The sequence below is a fragment of the Cyclopterus lumpus genome, chromosome 18 (assembly GCF_009769545.1).
Source record: "Cyclopterus lumpus isolate fCycLum1 chromosome 18, fCycLum1.pri, whole genome shotgun sequence".
Lineage (NCBI taxonomy): Eukaryota > Metazoa > Chordata > Actinopteri > Perciformes > Cyclopteridae > Cyclopterus > Cyclopterus lumpus.
Genome location: NC_046983.1, coordinates 5257215 through 5271472, shown reverse-complemented (window position 1 = coordinate 5271472; position 14258 = coordinate 5257215). Strand labels below are relative to the sequence as shown.

Below are 14258 nucleotides of genomic sequence, written 5' to 3'. Positions count from 1 at the left end.
GAGCTGCAGACGTGCAGAGCTCGAACTCTTGCGAAATAGCATCAGATAAGCTGCTGAGTAGATTTAAGGAACTACCAACGAGGGCAAAATGTGACGTCTGGTGTCCAGCAGATGTGACGCTGTCGTGTCTCACTTCCCTCTTTTGGGGGACAGACACCCACATCCACATTACTGGAACAAAATGGGTAAAATCAGCTGCACCTCTACATCATTACAGTAATGATAATCCAGTTTTAAGTCCATATTTTGAGTCCTTTAATATGGGTAAGTGAGTATTAATTCATAGTGGTATGGATGTTTTTTTATTTCCCTTTAATGGTTAATGGTTGCCTCACACATGTATAATAGTGCGCCATCAAGCGGTCGCAGTATGTCATAGCAGCTTCTTCCCATTTGTGTTGTACTGGCATGCAGCCGCCTGCAGGGGGCAGTGCGACCTCACTGTCACGACGTAAGAGTGAGGCCCTGTAAAAGTGAACTCCACGTGAGCTTCACTTTAATTTCCTCTTCCAGCGTGAAGAGGCATGGATACAATGACCAAGAGGGTGAGGTTGTGTAGAGTTAACATTACACTGACGCCGCTCGGCTAATTAACTTAATTAAAACCGTCCAGCGGACGCGAGCTGGCGTGAACGCGCTCGCTAACGAGAGAAAGCTACAATGTTGCTCTGTGGTGGCTAATTGTGTTTGTCTCACACGCCCTGTAACATTTGCAAATTATGACATTAGCAACAACAAAACTATATATGTACCTTCCACTATAGGTCTACGAGTGTGTCAATATGGTGACTGTCGTTAAAATCTGACATTACGGGGACCTCAACTCTAATAATGACTTTAAATAGAGCTCACCTGCGCGTGTTCTTGCAATTGCTCATGGGAAATGTAGTTCTTAATGGTTAATGATCCAAAGACATGGGAAGACCCACTGACACAATGTATCACACACACTGAGGATAAAGCAATACTGAAATCCATCTGGATATCAAAAATATATACATTTGTTCAATTGATTAGCCTGTTTGTTTATATTTATATTAATGTTTTAGTCTTTTTGTGTGTTACTAGCAGCCTAAAACCAAAATATATTACATGAACCAATATCAGAGAAAAGAAAACAGAATGTTTGTACTTGATACTTCCTGAAAGATAATCAATGATCAATATTGTTGTAATGTAACCAATGAAAGGAAATGAACATATGTGCAACCCCTCAAACAAACCAGTCAACACAATACTTTAAATCCTCTTTATCTGAGCTCACACAGTACAAACAATGAGGTGACATCTGTGCGTCATCCTTGAGGACAGAAATGCCAAGAAACGCGAGGAATGTGTCGTCACCTGTTGCTGCTGTAGCCGCTGCTCCAGCCTGCCGTCAGGTGAGGGAACAGGTGTGAGTGTACAATCGAAAAAAAAAAAGGTTGTGTTGACATTCATATTTACAATGATGTCTACTTTTATCTCGACGCTTCGTTCAGAAGCTTTCATGCAAAAAGAGCCACATTGTATCGCACCGAGTTGTAAACGAGAGGGATTAAAGAGGCTCTCGCCATGCAAGCTTTGACCTCCGACTGTTTTTTCTTTTACAGAGGAAGAAGAAAGAGTGAAGACGAAACCAGAGGTTAGTGTTCAGTGTGTCGACCTTCTGATTCTCCAAAGAGTGCAACCCTCAGAAAGAAAGCTGCTCTCTGATTCTGTGACTCACTCTTATCTTCCATTTATTTTTTAGTTTTTTTCCGCTTTCCAATATTCTGTGTGTGTGTGTGTGTGTGTGTGTGTGTGTGTGTGTGTGTGTGTGTGTGTGTGTGTGTGTGTGTGTGTGTGTGTGTGTGTGTGTGTGTGTGTGTGTGTGTGTGTGTGTGTGTGTGTGTGTGTGTGTGTGTGTGTGTGTGTGTGTGTGTGTGTGTGTGTGTGTGTGTGTGTGTGTGTGTGTGTGTGTGTGTGTGTGTGTGTCACGCATCCTTCATCCTGTGTTGACATGCCTCCCACAGATCCTCAAAAAAAAATAAAAAGTTCTTAATTTTTGTTTTTGAAAGCCCAGGTCTAAAAAAAGGCCCTTAAATTGCCTGGAATTTTTTTCGAAAGGCAGACATTAAATTTGATATGCGGCCGACTGAATGAGCATGTGTGTGCTTATTTGTTCAGTCGTTTTTGTATTTTGTTTAATTTGATGTCTCTCAACAACTTCTTTATTTGGATTCTAAATTGTTTAGACTCTGCTAAATGGGCGGCTGTACATCTTGTTATGCCTCGCTGCACATTTTAACACTGAAGAAGAAGAAAGTCTTTCGGCTTTATGACTGAAATGGTGACTGTTGACCTATTTTTTCTATCTGTAAAAACATCATAACATGATTTAAACCTTTCTTTTCAATCATTCTAGTATTGTACAGTGCAATTACTGTCACAATGTGTGGATATCTAGTACATCTATGCGTAGAACATACAGATTTAGCTTGAATATTCAGTTTGACCAAACGCACAACCCCGCATCAACACACACTCCTCTCCATCCACCACCCCCTTATCTCCCATGGGACCCCCACCAAGTCTGGTGAGGCGTCTCTAGTGCCAAAAACCAGGAAGTCACAGCTGTGCTCATCCCCCTTTCAGCATCGAGAGCGTGTATTTTTTGTGTCTATCTGTGTGTAGATCTGTGTGTGTGTGTGTGTGTGTGTGTGTGTGTGTGTGTGTGTGTGTGTGTGTGTGTGTGTGTTTATCTGGCCAGCATGACGCTAATTTCTCTTCCCACCTCTTTGGTGCAGAAGTTTCCAGTGCTGTAAAACGAGAGAGACAGAGAGAGCCGAGCTTATACTGACTAATAAACACTGTGTGCCTAAGACTGACTGCACTGGACTGCTGCGGTGGAAACACACACACACGCACACACTCTGTCAACTCAGCTTATTTTTTTTTTTTTACAGTTTCTGTCGCCTCATCTTGCTCTTTACTTCTTAATTTCTTCACTTTCTCCCTTTTTATTACTCTTTTCTTGATGTGTTTTTGGTTTTTCTTTTGGTCAAAAGTATCAGGCATCGCTGCTGACCTTTTTCATGGTTATGGCTCGACCACTTATGACCTGATCGAAGCTGAATCAATCACCTGATCATCATTTTTCAACCAAAAACACCAAATCACTTGTGACGATGTTCTGCATGTCCCTCTCTTATGTGATTGGACTGTTTTCTGGACAAAGCATGACATTTGAAGACGTCACATCTTTCTAAAATTTCATAGACCAAATTATGTATCAAGGAAATAATTGTTGGCGGCCCAGAACAAGGGAAATGTTTATCCTGCGGTATAATAAATGGTTTTCGTGGAGGAGCAGGACTGGCCGGCCTCAGCCTCGTCTAACTAAATTTAAAAGTGCCCGACCTCACTGATGCTCTTGTCGTTGAACGGGAGCCAATCACGGCAGCCGGTATCCAAACTCTCGTGGAAAGCTTTTCCCAAACGATGGAGGCTGTCATAGCAGCAGATTGATTATCATGGTTTGGGGATGAGATGTTCCACAACCACATGCGGTCGTAACACTTAGACGTCCACATACTTTTGGCCATGTAGGGCATCTCATTTTCTACTCGATCTCCCTCCTTTCTTTATTTTGTGTTCCTTGTCCTGTTTCTTCCTCTCTCTGTTTTCTGACTCTGAGCCCCGACAGCTCCTTGTGAAGTCAGCGCTTTGCTGGAAATCTCAGGCCTTTGGTTTAATAGGCGCCGTGTGCCTCTGTGACACCGGTTGCCTTTGTTTTGGTTACAGATAAAATCACAGAGGGAAAACATCACAGCGAAGAGAGAAGGAGAAGGAGGGAGCGGCTATATGAGATTTAATAGATGGAGAGAAACAGCAGAGTCGAGGAGTCCCTGTGGTGGAGGAAGAAAGTAATAAAGTAGACAAATCTAAAGAGTTTCTTCTCTCATCAACATTTCAGACCTTCCTCCGAACTGAGCCAAACTCTGCCTCTGTGTGATGTTACTTCTTAAATCTGTTGGCCCTCTTCATCCCAGCTCTCACTCTCACTCTTGTTTGATCTCTTTTGTCAGGTTACCCGATGTGCTCGGCGTGGACATGTGGAGTTGATCACGGTGGCTGAAGCTGATGTTTTCTTGGGACTGTCGACAGGTTGACAGACCAGGCGCTGCACTGACATCGAACCTCACTTCACTGTCAGGGCGAGAGAGAGAGAGAGAGAGAGAGAGAGAGAGAGAGAGAGAGAGAGAGAGAGAGAGAGAGAGAGAGAGAGAGAGAGAGAGAGAGAGAGAGAGAGAGAGAGAGAGAGAGAGAGAGAGAGAGAGAGAGAGAGAGAGAGAGAGAGAGAGAGAGAGAGAGAGAGAGAGAGAGAGAGAGAGAGAGAGAGAGAGAGAGAGAGAGAGAGAGAGAGAGAGAGAGAGAGAGAGAGAGAGAGAGAGAGAGAGAGAGAGAGAGAGAGAGAGAGAGAGACACAAGAGATAGGGAGAGAGGGGGGAGGTGAGAGAAAAGGAGGAGGAGAGATGAAGGGGGGGGGGGGGGGGGGAGAGGAGGACTTCACGGCCACGACTGGACTGCCCCCTTTTTTCCCCTCAGCCTCTCTCTGTCTCAACTTTCTTTCCTCCGTCCTCCTCCGGCGTGTGTGTGTTTGTGTGTGTGTGTGTTTTTTAAATGATTTGGAGAGAAGAGGGGAACGAGCATTCAGTGCTTGGCTGACGGTGCAGGCAGGAGCGTCACGTAGGAAAACAGGAGCCTGAGGGGGGCAGCACACCAGGACCGGAGAAGATTGAAGAGGCTTGGCTTTTTTTTTTCTGGATCTGATGCACAGGCTACAAGATTGACTCGCAGACAGAAGCGGCTGGAAGAAGGAGAGAGAAAGGACATCACGCTGTATCCTCTCAACAAACAATACATTTAAATATACAGACTGTACTCAAAGCAAGGAGAAAGACAGATATACAGATTAATTCTTTGGAGGCAGATTTTTGCGAGCAAGCTGAAACATTTTTTTTTCCAGATCGGACCGGAGTTTTCTTCCACTGGAGAGTGAGAGAAGCAGATGGTCAGACGCACATTTTGAATCAAAAGAGAAGAATCCTCATCTTCTTTCAACAATGCTTTCGAGGAACTCTGCACTGAACTGTCCGCTATGCTCCTGGAGGCTGACACAGGCATAGGAAATATTTAAATTCACTGAATTCCCTCCTGAGAAGAGGATCCACGTTGTCTTTTTTTCTTTTTTTTCTGCAAAGTCCTTCTTCTGTGCAGGCGTTGTGCTGACTGTCACTATGTTTTCTCAAAGGTACTCTTTAACACCATCATGGACTTCTTGCCTTTTGGTCTTGTGCATCCTGGATGCACGGACCGCAGCCTGGCCGGCAGCCCAACAATCCCCACAATCCCGACAATCACAACCCCAGCTGCAGTCCCGCCGGTCCAGGCAGATGCCAACCGTAACGTCCTCCTCGTCAGCCGGCAACCTGTCGGAGAGCGCAGAGCGCAAAGTGGAGCGCCTCGGCCAGGCCTTCAAACGAAACGTCCGCGTGCTACGGGAGAAAAGCTCCTGCTTGGACCTGGTCTTCCTGGTGGATGAGTCGTCCAGCGTCGGGGCAAACAACTTCCTGAGCGAGCTGAGGTTCGTACGCAAGATGCTGTCCGACTTTCCTGTCGCGCCCGAGGACACGAGGGTGGCGTTGGTCACCTTCTCATCCAAGACCCACGTGGTGACGAGGGTGGACCACATCTCAGCGCCCAAGTCCCACCAGCACAAGTGTTCCCTGTTCAACCAGGAGATCCCGGCTATCAACTACAGAGGAGGCGGCACCTACACGAAGGGAGCCTTCCAAAGGGCAGCGGTGAGTCAGAACCTGAAGATAAAGTGAACCTTTATGTCAGTGAGGGCATGTTTGTGTGTCTAAGTGTGCCTGCAGGTGCATTCATGAGCATTTACTTGGCTCTTAATAATGAACCTGGTGTTGCTTTTCATAAATCTCTCCTCTGTGTGTGTGTGTGTGTGTGTGTGAGAGGCTGTCAGTGAGTGTTGCTGCTCCTGCCTCTAAATTACACACCAGAGGGGAAGCCGTTCGCCTGCTAATTGCTCAGGAGTTTCCAGTCATAAAAATAAAGAGTGATGAAGAGTGATGTGCAGATGTGTGCACGTTGATGGACAACAATGAACTGCTTTCATGTAACACTGAAGTACATACAAGCAAGAATCTTGTGTTGGTTTGTGAATTGCGGGCTCAGATGAAGCTTTCTGAATGGATATGGATATTACTGATTCAGCCAAATACTCCTTTTACTTCGTGTCATTGTTCCTGACGTGTTTGTCTCTAAAACTGAAGCATTACCGGTTGTTTGGCTGAATTGGTTTCGGAGGCAGGGGTTTGGCGGTTAAGCGGGATTACAAGGGGTCAAAATGTTAGCTTGTTTATGGTTTGTTGATTGGAGCTGGCTGACACCAAACCACGCGTGCACACACACACACACACACACACACACACACACGGACATATGGCACAGTTCATCCATCAAGTCCAAATAGCCCAGCTGTAAAAGCTGTGTAGGTGGTATAGGGCCTGGTCCTGTGTAAACACACACACACACACACACCTCGGCTCATCGGAGCTTTGTGAGCATTATGTTGAATTATACACAAGTCAAGATTCAGGTGCTTTTGGTGTCTGTTAACATGTAAATACTGCCGCCTGTTATCAAGCTACTTTATGTTATTTTGCAGTCTGCTGCTAGTCCTCACAGATGGAAGGACAGATGGCTAACACTCATGGCGTGGCGACAAAAATACACAATAGATGTAAAGACTGGGTGCAGTCAGAGAAGCTCATGTGCACGTGCACAATAAAAGGATGAAACGGTTGACGGTCGTCCAGATAGCGAAGCTTGCGTCTGTGCAGTGATGAAGTGTTGAATAAAAAGGTTGTCGAGGTGCGACAAAGACTAAAACCATCAGTGTTAACAAATCCATATTCAAACCTGTACCACCTCGACGCGACCGCACTAACTTTCCATTAGTCAATAAAAGATGTCAATCATGTCAGCCTAGTTTTACCAAGTGGTAGGTAAGCTGAGTTGTGACAGCTTTGCCCTCCAGTCCATCCCTGTTGAAAGCTAATTGCCTTGTGCCGCATGTATCCTCCAGCTTAGTGCTGAAAGCTCGGCCCTCAGGGCAGGTTTTCAGCTCGCCATCCTCAGTGAAGTGCTGATAAGGAGACCGCTGGCTACATCCCAGCTGCTAAAGACCACAACAATACCAAGAAAAGCCTTTCTGGGGGGGCTTTAGTGCCTTTATCATTGTTCACAAACACTCAGAATGTTTTGGGTGATTCATCCAGTGATGTAGTAGTCTACATCTGCCAAAGATGGCTATGGAAAAAAAAAAGTGTGTGCACCGCTGCTCTGCCTCTTAAATTGGCTTCCCAACGTTGTTATCGATTCAAAGTCTTGACTCGAATGAAAGATTAGATTTCATGCTGCGTTTCACTCATCGTGGCAAAAACACACGGCCGTATTTCTTTTTCCAGCGCGCCGTCTCTAAGGTGAGCGTCCGTACGCCTGACTCGAGCGATGTGTGAGTAATGGGAGAGCGCCGTGCAGCCTTTTTTGGAAAGATAGATGAGCCTAGCAGATACAGACCGAGAAGCAGCAGAATCAGCCGGTGCTCCAGAACATTTACTGTGCCTTCATATGACCGGGGAAGTAAAAATACAAATAAAAACAGGCCTCTCCGTGATTTATGGCCATGATGTCTGCGTTATTGAGTCTTCATGAGGGGGGAGGAGCGTTTGTCGTCTCTTTCCATTAGCTGCGTAAAGGACGGGTCTGCTAACACTAATCTAATCAAAGCACATATTCGCCTGTCGTCTTGCACCGACTGTCTCGGTGCGTCAAATTGGGAATTTTGCGGTGTGTGTGTGTGTGTGTGTGTGCACATACTTTGTATTTCTGCGCGTTTGCCCGTACACGTGCCTCCATGCGCCCCGTGTATCCATCCTAGCCTTCAAGGGAAACATTAAGTGTGTGTGTGTGTGTTAATGTGTGCATCTGTGTTACAAAGAAAGAGAGAGAGAGAGAGAGAGGATAATTGATAATTGCAGTATAATAATAATAATGCCATATTTTATTCCCTTGGCTGGTCTTGGCTGTTCTAAGTGCTGCAGAAAGCTGGGATCCATTAAGAGAGACATTTTTCCACCGGCCGTGCATGTAGAGACAGGGCTCTCCTCCAGCGCTCTTCATCGCTGTCTCACTCTGCGTCTCTGCTATCTGTCTGTCTGTCTGTCTGTCTGCCGTCTCACTTTTCACCTCATACTTCAGACGGCAAGTTAAAGCGTCAACGTTCGCTTCCAAAGTGAATTCTGATTCAGACATTTCCTGATATCTCCGCTTAGTTTCGGTACATTTACTTGAGAAATATGTTGAACGAATGAGCAGAGTTCATATTCGTGTAGTGAGTGAAGTGAGGTGATATTGTTGTAGCCACATAAGTCACATTCTCTAGCTCACATCTAAATGTAAAAGTGTTTCTAGCCGTGCTGAATGGCCACACTCGAAGGCGTCAATTCATTGTAGAAACTAGACTCCCTGACAGTCTTTCCTTGAGGGCATTCAGGGTTTCTCACTCTAAATGTAATAGAAGAATGACAAAAGAGAGCTTGAGAGACACCTCCGCGTAACCGGCAGATTGGTAAAGTACCAAAAAGCAGTCGGATGCGGCGCCCTCGCTTCCAAAATGCACCTGAAGCGCTTCTCGTCTCTCTCTGCTGATGTAAACCAGCACATCATTGTGTGTTTGAAATAATGCAGATGAGGATAAATGTCACACACGATGAGTTTATTAAGACTTAAGCACTCTGTCATAAGGATACACCGTGCCTCATTCTGTCTCTCCTCAACCTGGCGTCCGACATGACAACCTGGTTGGTAGCTGATGACATCACTCACTGCAGTTTTTTTTCCCCGGCACTCTCATGACCGCCGTGCACGGGAGGAGCTGATTGATGACTTTCAGTAAAAGCTTTCAGGCCTCTGAGGAATAAGCCCTGTACTGTACCTGAAGTAGAAGTAGTTCACAACACCTCCTCCGACTGAACCACATCCCCTTCCTCTCTGCTCACTATAATTGCCCTGAAAAAGTCAATCCTTTTTCCGGCTCTTTTTTTAAGCTCTTTTTTGATTTATTTTCCATGCATTTGCCTTTTTTTTACATGACTAAATATCTTCAAGGGAATATGGCTCAAGGTCTTTAGTTTCATTCTAGTGGATAGCTGGTAATCTTGTTGATTCAGGAATTATGTCAGTTTCCATTGTTGCGATAATTATAGCTCGCTTTGGATTCAAGTGTCCGCTTGAGAGGGAGAGAAAAGGACGGTATCGGTATGAACCAGTTTAAAAAAAAAAAAACCCGGCACCACTTGTTTTTTGTCTCATCATCCGTCTTCATTCGGAAGATTCGCCTCTGGGTTGCCATGCCGCTGCCAGTTAAAAACCCCCTCTTGCTCTCGTGCGGCAAAGACGCACGACCACTAAACTGGACTTGGCGGCCTCCCCGTGTGAAGTCGGCCTTCCCAGTTGCATAAGACGCAGACAGATGGGCAGCGTGTGAAGAAAGATGGAAGAATGAGAGGAAAAAATGTGGGGAAGAAAGAGGGGGGGAAAAAAGCCCTGGGTCAGGGAATTAATTGATAGAAAGAATGTGGCTCTTTCTTGGTGGTTATTCGCAGTAATGGTTTTACCGGACTGTTGCTTAGGCTCTGCTGAGTCTGGTTTAAATCAGACTTTACAGTAGTGTACAGGCGTTAGCCACTTACTAAAAGGTCAGCCAGCCATTGGGTTTCTGATACTGAAATCTGCAGGTGTGTTAATTTTTCACACACGCACACACACAGTTTATGGACCCGCTGCAAGTCTTTGCACGGTTGTACAACTCGGAGAGGCCATGTAATAAGACTGTAAACGGGAGTGAGTGCATGAGAATGCATGTGCTTCTATTTATAGACCCTGTGTGTCCTCAACTCAGAGCTTTAGAGTCATAAATCCGACCCAAAATCGCTCGAACCTTTTCATGCATGATTTTAGTCCTGCAGACATCCACCGAGAATCAGTTCAATCTGAAAAGAGTGCGGAGATGTTTAGATTCCACCTTTTCATTTAAATAGTCTTGAGATGAATAAAGTAGACTACAAGCTCTAGTCGTCACCTCATATTATTCAGAAACACATTGTGCTGGATAGTTAAGCAGAAATTTGGCAGCTCCCCAAGTGGCCGCCATGTTTTGTTTTTTTTTCCAGTTGGAAAGCCTATATTTGTCCAGTATGCAGAGTTTAGTCCAAGTTGATGTTTCGGAGAAGGAGAATGCTTGTCAATCGCACTTCATACAGCTCCCCTTGACACGATGCCATCTGCGTTGAGCTGTGCCAAACCACAATAAGCGAAACAAATATTGAGGGCTTTGTTTTTGAGGCACCCCCTCCCACCCCCCCTGTGGGTCCAGTGGCCCACAGACGTTTCTTCCATTTCTCCCATTTCCATGCCCTTCAATCATGCTCTCTCTCCTCCAGAGCCGCAGACCTCCCCGGCAGCGCGTCAGGCAGGAGAAACGTTACCGTCGTCAGCTTTGACGCACTACAGCCAAAATACGGATGGTTTTTCAAAACATTGTCTATTAGATGAAATGAGGCACGTGTAAGTTGCTTATATTTGGCCTGCGGAGACGTGCTGTAAAGATTGTGCAAATTGTCTGTAGTGCCACACACACACACACACACACACACACACACACACACACACACACACACACACTTGACGCTAACGTTTGAGGGTCGGAGCCTCTGTCTGGCTTTCTGAACAACCGATCACGAGACGGGAGGGTGCAGCAAATTGAGGGGCGGGGGGGGGGAATGAACGCCTTCCATCACCTGAACGCTGGAATTTTTTTTTTTTTACGGCGGCTGATTTTCAGCGGCCTCTTAATTTTCTAGAAAATACATTTGCTTATTATGGCACAAGTCAGAAGTTTAAACAAGCCAGTGAGTTCTCACCAGCACTTTTAATTCAAGTCTCACTCCAGTATAAGATTGCGGGAAGGGACACTTTAGGGAGATAACACGGAGGGAGTGAAGTTATTTCCCCTTTTTAAACCTCCCTGAAATACAAGTGTCGGACTCTGAAGTAAAAGAGAACGCGACTGCAGTTCTAGTGAAAGAGCCGATGCCAACAAGTGCCCGCTGCAACAAAATGAAAGCAAGGTGTATCTCTTTGATCCGGTCCCCGAGGCCGCGATAAGACGATAAGAAAAGTATCTGTTTCCTGTCTGCGTAACTGCCACTTCCCGCCATCTCACCCGTAATCATTTCCTCCCCCTCAGTCCGTCTGCTTTCTCCCTCTTCTTCTCCTCCTCCTCCTCCTCCTCTCAGGGTTGAATGAGACAGAAAGATGGAGGCCTCACCTACCAGCCAGAAAGGACCCGATAAGAGCCAGAGAGGCCAGACAGGAACGTCCACAGACGCCAGAAAACACATTTCAAATGTCTGCAGTGGATTTCTGTTCATAGCACCTCATATATCTGTGCAATCATTTATCAGCACAGTGAAATGAGGCTTCAAAGTACAACATTGCCTCAATAATCATCACCTTCAGATTTAGCCCGCGCCTCATTTGAGGAGATTGGAATCACGGTTCTCCAGTTGTTTTCTTCTTCTCTTCCTTTTTCTGGCTCACAATAACTTTTGAGTTTCCTCTCATGTATGAATGTATGGTATTGTTTACACCAGAGTCAGTTTAATGATATATTTCAAATGTAATTTAGTTGAAACAAGATATCCTAATATAACTCCTGACTTAATAACATCACACACTTTACCTTCAGGGGCTGAAATCATTTTGTAATCGGAGAAACGTCTTTTCCTCAAAATGATCACACTTTTAAATAGTGTATCAAGACCACTCCTTACACATACTTTACGGGGGTTACCCGATTGGCGTGTAGTTTACACCGTCATGGTGATGGAGAGCATAGACCTGTGTGTGTGTGTGTGTCTTGGGTTTAGGAGGAAGAAATGCTTGACACTGGTTCTGGGCCTCTTCACGCTGATTCATTCTGACAGAATATTCTCCATTCTCTCCTTTCAAAAATGTGTCCGTCGACCTCAAATATGCTTCTCTGAGGCACTTTGGTGCATTTTTCTCACTCACAAAGCAGTTTTTCCCCCATTTTATCATCATTGATATTCTTTGAAGTGTTTTCTTTTTTTTCAGGTTAACTCATGCCAAAATATTTGGATTAAATCGAATATTAAAAAGGAATATTTGCAGGTTTTCTTTGTCTTTTATGATAGTGAATTACATATCGGAGCTAAAAGACAGTGAATATTGGACAGACTTTTACACGTTCACCAGAAACAAAAGATGCAAATATCAGATTAAGTTGCTCTGTAACAGTAAGTCATTTGTCAGTTTAAAGATAGATGTGTGCATAACTAACTAGCCATGACTTGAAAATGCCTTTATGACTTAACGGCGGCCCGTGCACTCCTTTTTCCGTCTCTCGTCACACTCCGCTCACCCCTGCCCTCCTCTCTGAAATGGACACCAAATATTTTCCAGAAACGGAGGCCTACTTTCCGACCTCTGAACGTCTAGAAGCGCCCCGAGGCCTCCTCGTTTCGCCATTATCTCACACAAACACTACGCAACGAGCAAGCTGGCCCGATGGCGACGAGCGCGAAAGGCTTCACGAATAGTTTCATCCGTTTTTTTGGGGGATTAATTTTCGGACAGAGTATCGAGAATAATCGTGTTCACGAAGACGCGGTCGACGGACGTGTTTCAACTGATGCTTCTGCCCGTCGCCGTGTATTGATGACTCGGCACCCTTTGAAATCTCTCGACTGCAACATATCTGTTGGGAAGTGTTGACAGACAGCCGGGCCCCCGAAAGGTCAGCCGAGGTCAGCGGTCACGGCTACGGGGAGCTAACTGCAGCTCACGATGCATGTATCGCAGTAAATAACCCCAAAGAGGCCCGATATGTGCAACGGCAATCGATGAATCTTTCCAGACTGCAAGACAAACATCTTAAATATGGAAGTCATTCGACGCTTCTTGCAAACGCCGGTTATCTTGCTTGTGAACGAGCGATTCGGTCGACCAAAAAGCTTTTAAGCCGAGCGATACACAATCTGTAAAATAGCAGCGCAGCAGAGAGACCGGGCTACGTCCTTCACCTGCCTTCTTCATCCTTCCTGTCCGTCTTTTGCCATCTTACTCGACGTTCAGTTTCCCCATCCGTCTCATCGCCGAGACGAATCCTGGCGTTGATCCGTTAACCGTTCAGAAAACGAGCTGATTCGGTTTCACAGAGCACCTCATTGCTTACCAAAGGAAACGTGCGCCCACCATACAACTCATCTAATAAAGCACACACTGATGTCATGTCGGACAGACCCTGGAGACGCTGGGAGCCGAGCCATCGGTGGATTTGAATGGATCTTAAATGTATGGAGAGGATCTGAATGTAACTTCGTTGGAAGGGGAACTGTCTAACGAATGTCTAGAACCTTCAGACGGCTTAAAAGGTTTTGCCGTCTTTTGTTCAGTTATTGCAGACTTCGCTGAAAGGTTGTAAATGACTGCGCTTATTGCTGATTTAAGCCTTTGGCTGCTGCGATGGTCGTCGCTGTCTGGTCGACTGCTGTTTTAATCACTGTCTGCTTTTCCCTGTCTCCTGTTTTCCTGAACACCAGGAAGTACGTCTCTCTCTCTCTCTCTCTCTCGCTCACTTCTTTCTGTTTGCCGTGTGTCTCCACATCTCCCTCGCGCCTAATCTTCCTGCCTCGAAGGAAACGCTCCAGCGTTTTTTTTTTCTTTCTCTCGGTGCGCGTCAGTGTACGCAGTCGGTATGCGCTGGTTTGGACCTCGTGGAGAGTGTCCCACTTGGCCTCGGGCTAAAGCTGTTGCGGTCAAATAACTGGGCTTCGCTCCGGCCAAAAAACCAGCTACTCCAATCCGAGAAAGAATTAGAGAATAAAAATGAGGTGATTGAGGCCAGTGGAAACAACGGTGTGTGTGTTTGTGCAGCAGTAACTACACGTCACTTCTAAACTAAGATACAAAAGATTGTGCACGAACATTTCTTTTAGGCTTTTGCTAATTTCACTTAAATAGTTTTAGAACGTTTTAATAAATTGCATAATTAGAAATTGGTAAGAAACTCTATTTTAAAGTGTATTGGTCACCCCATCTGTTTTATTACCAACCCAATATATCAG

General features: G+C 45.5%; 1 protein-coding gene and 1 long non-coding RNA gene across 2 annotated transcripts in view; both read left to right on the top strand.

The window, feature by feature from the left end:
* Positions 1 to 1090: 1090 nt before the first annotated feature.
* On the top strand, positions 1091 to 4170 carry LOC117747960. The gene is made up of 3 exons (XR_004611511.1): positions 1091 to 1382; positions 1593 to 1624; positions 4050 to 4170. It is a non-coding gene; the product is annotated as an uncharacterized LOC117747960 (long non-coding RNA).
* Positions 4171 to 4575: 405 nt separating this feature from the next.
* svep1 (sushi, von Willebrand factor type A, EGF and pentraxin domain containing 1) overlaps positions 4576 to 14258 on the top strand; it is a 67129-nt gene continuing 57446 nt past the window's right edge. Inside the window, exon 1 of the mRNA XM_034556694.1 lies at positions 4576 to 5828. Coding sequence (XP_034412585.1) covers positions 5262 to 5828 — 567 coding nt within the window. The 5' untranslated portion in view covers positions 4576 to 5261. The remainder of the gene's footprint in view (positions 5829 to 14258) is intronic.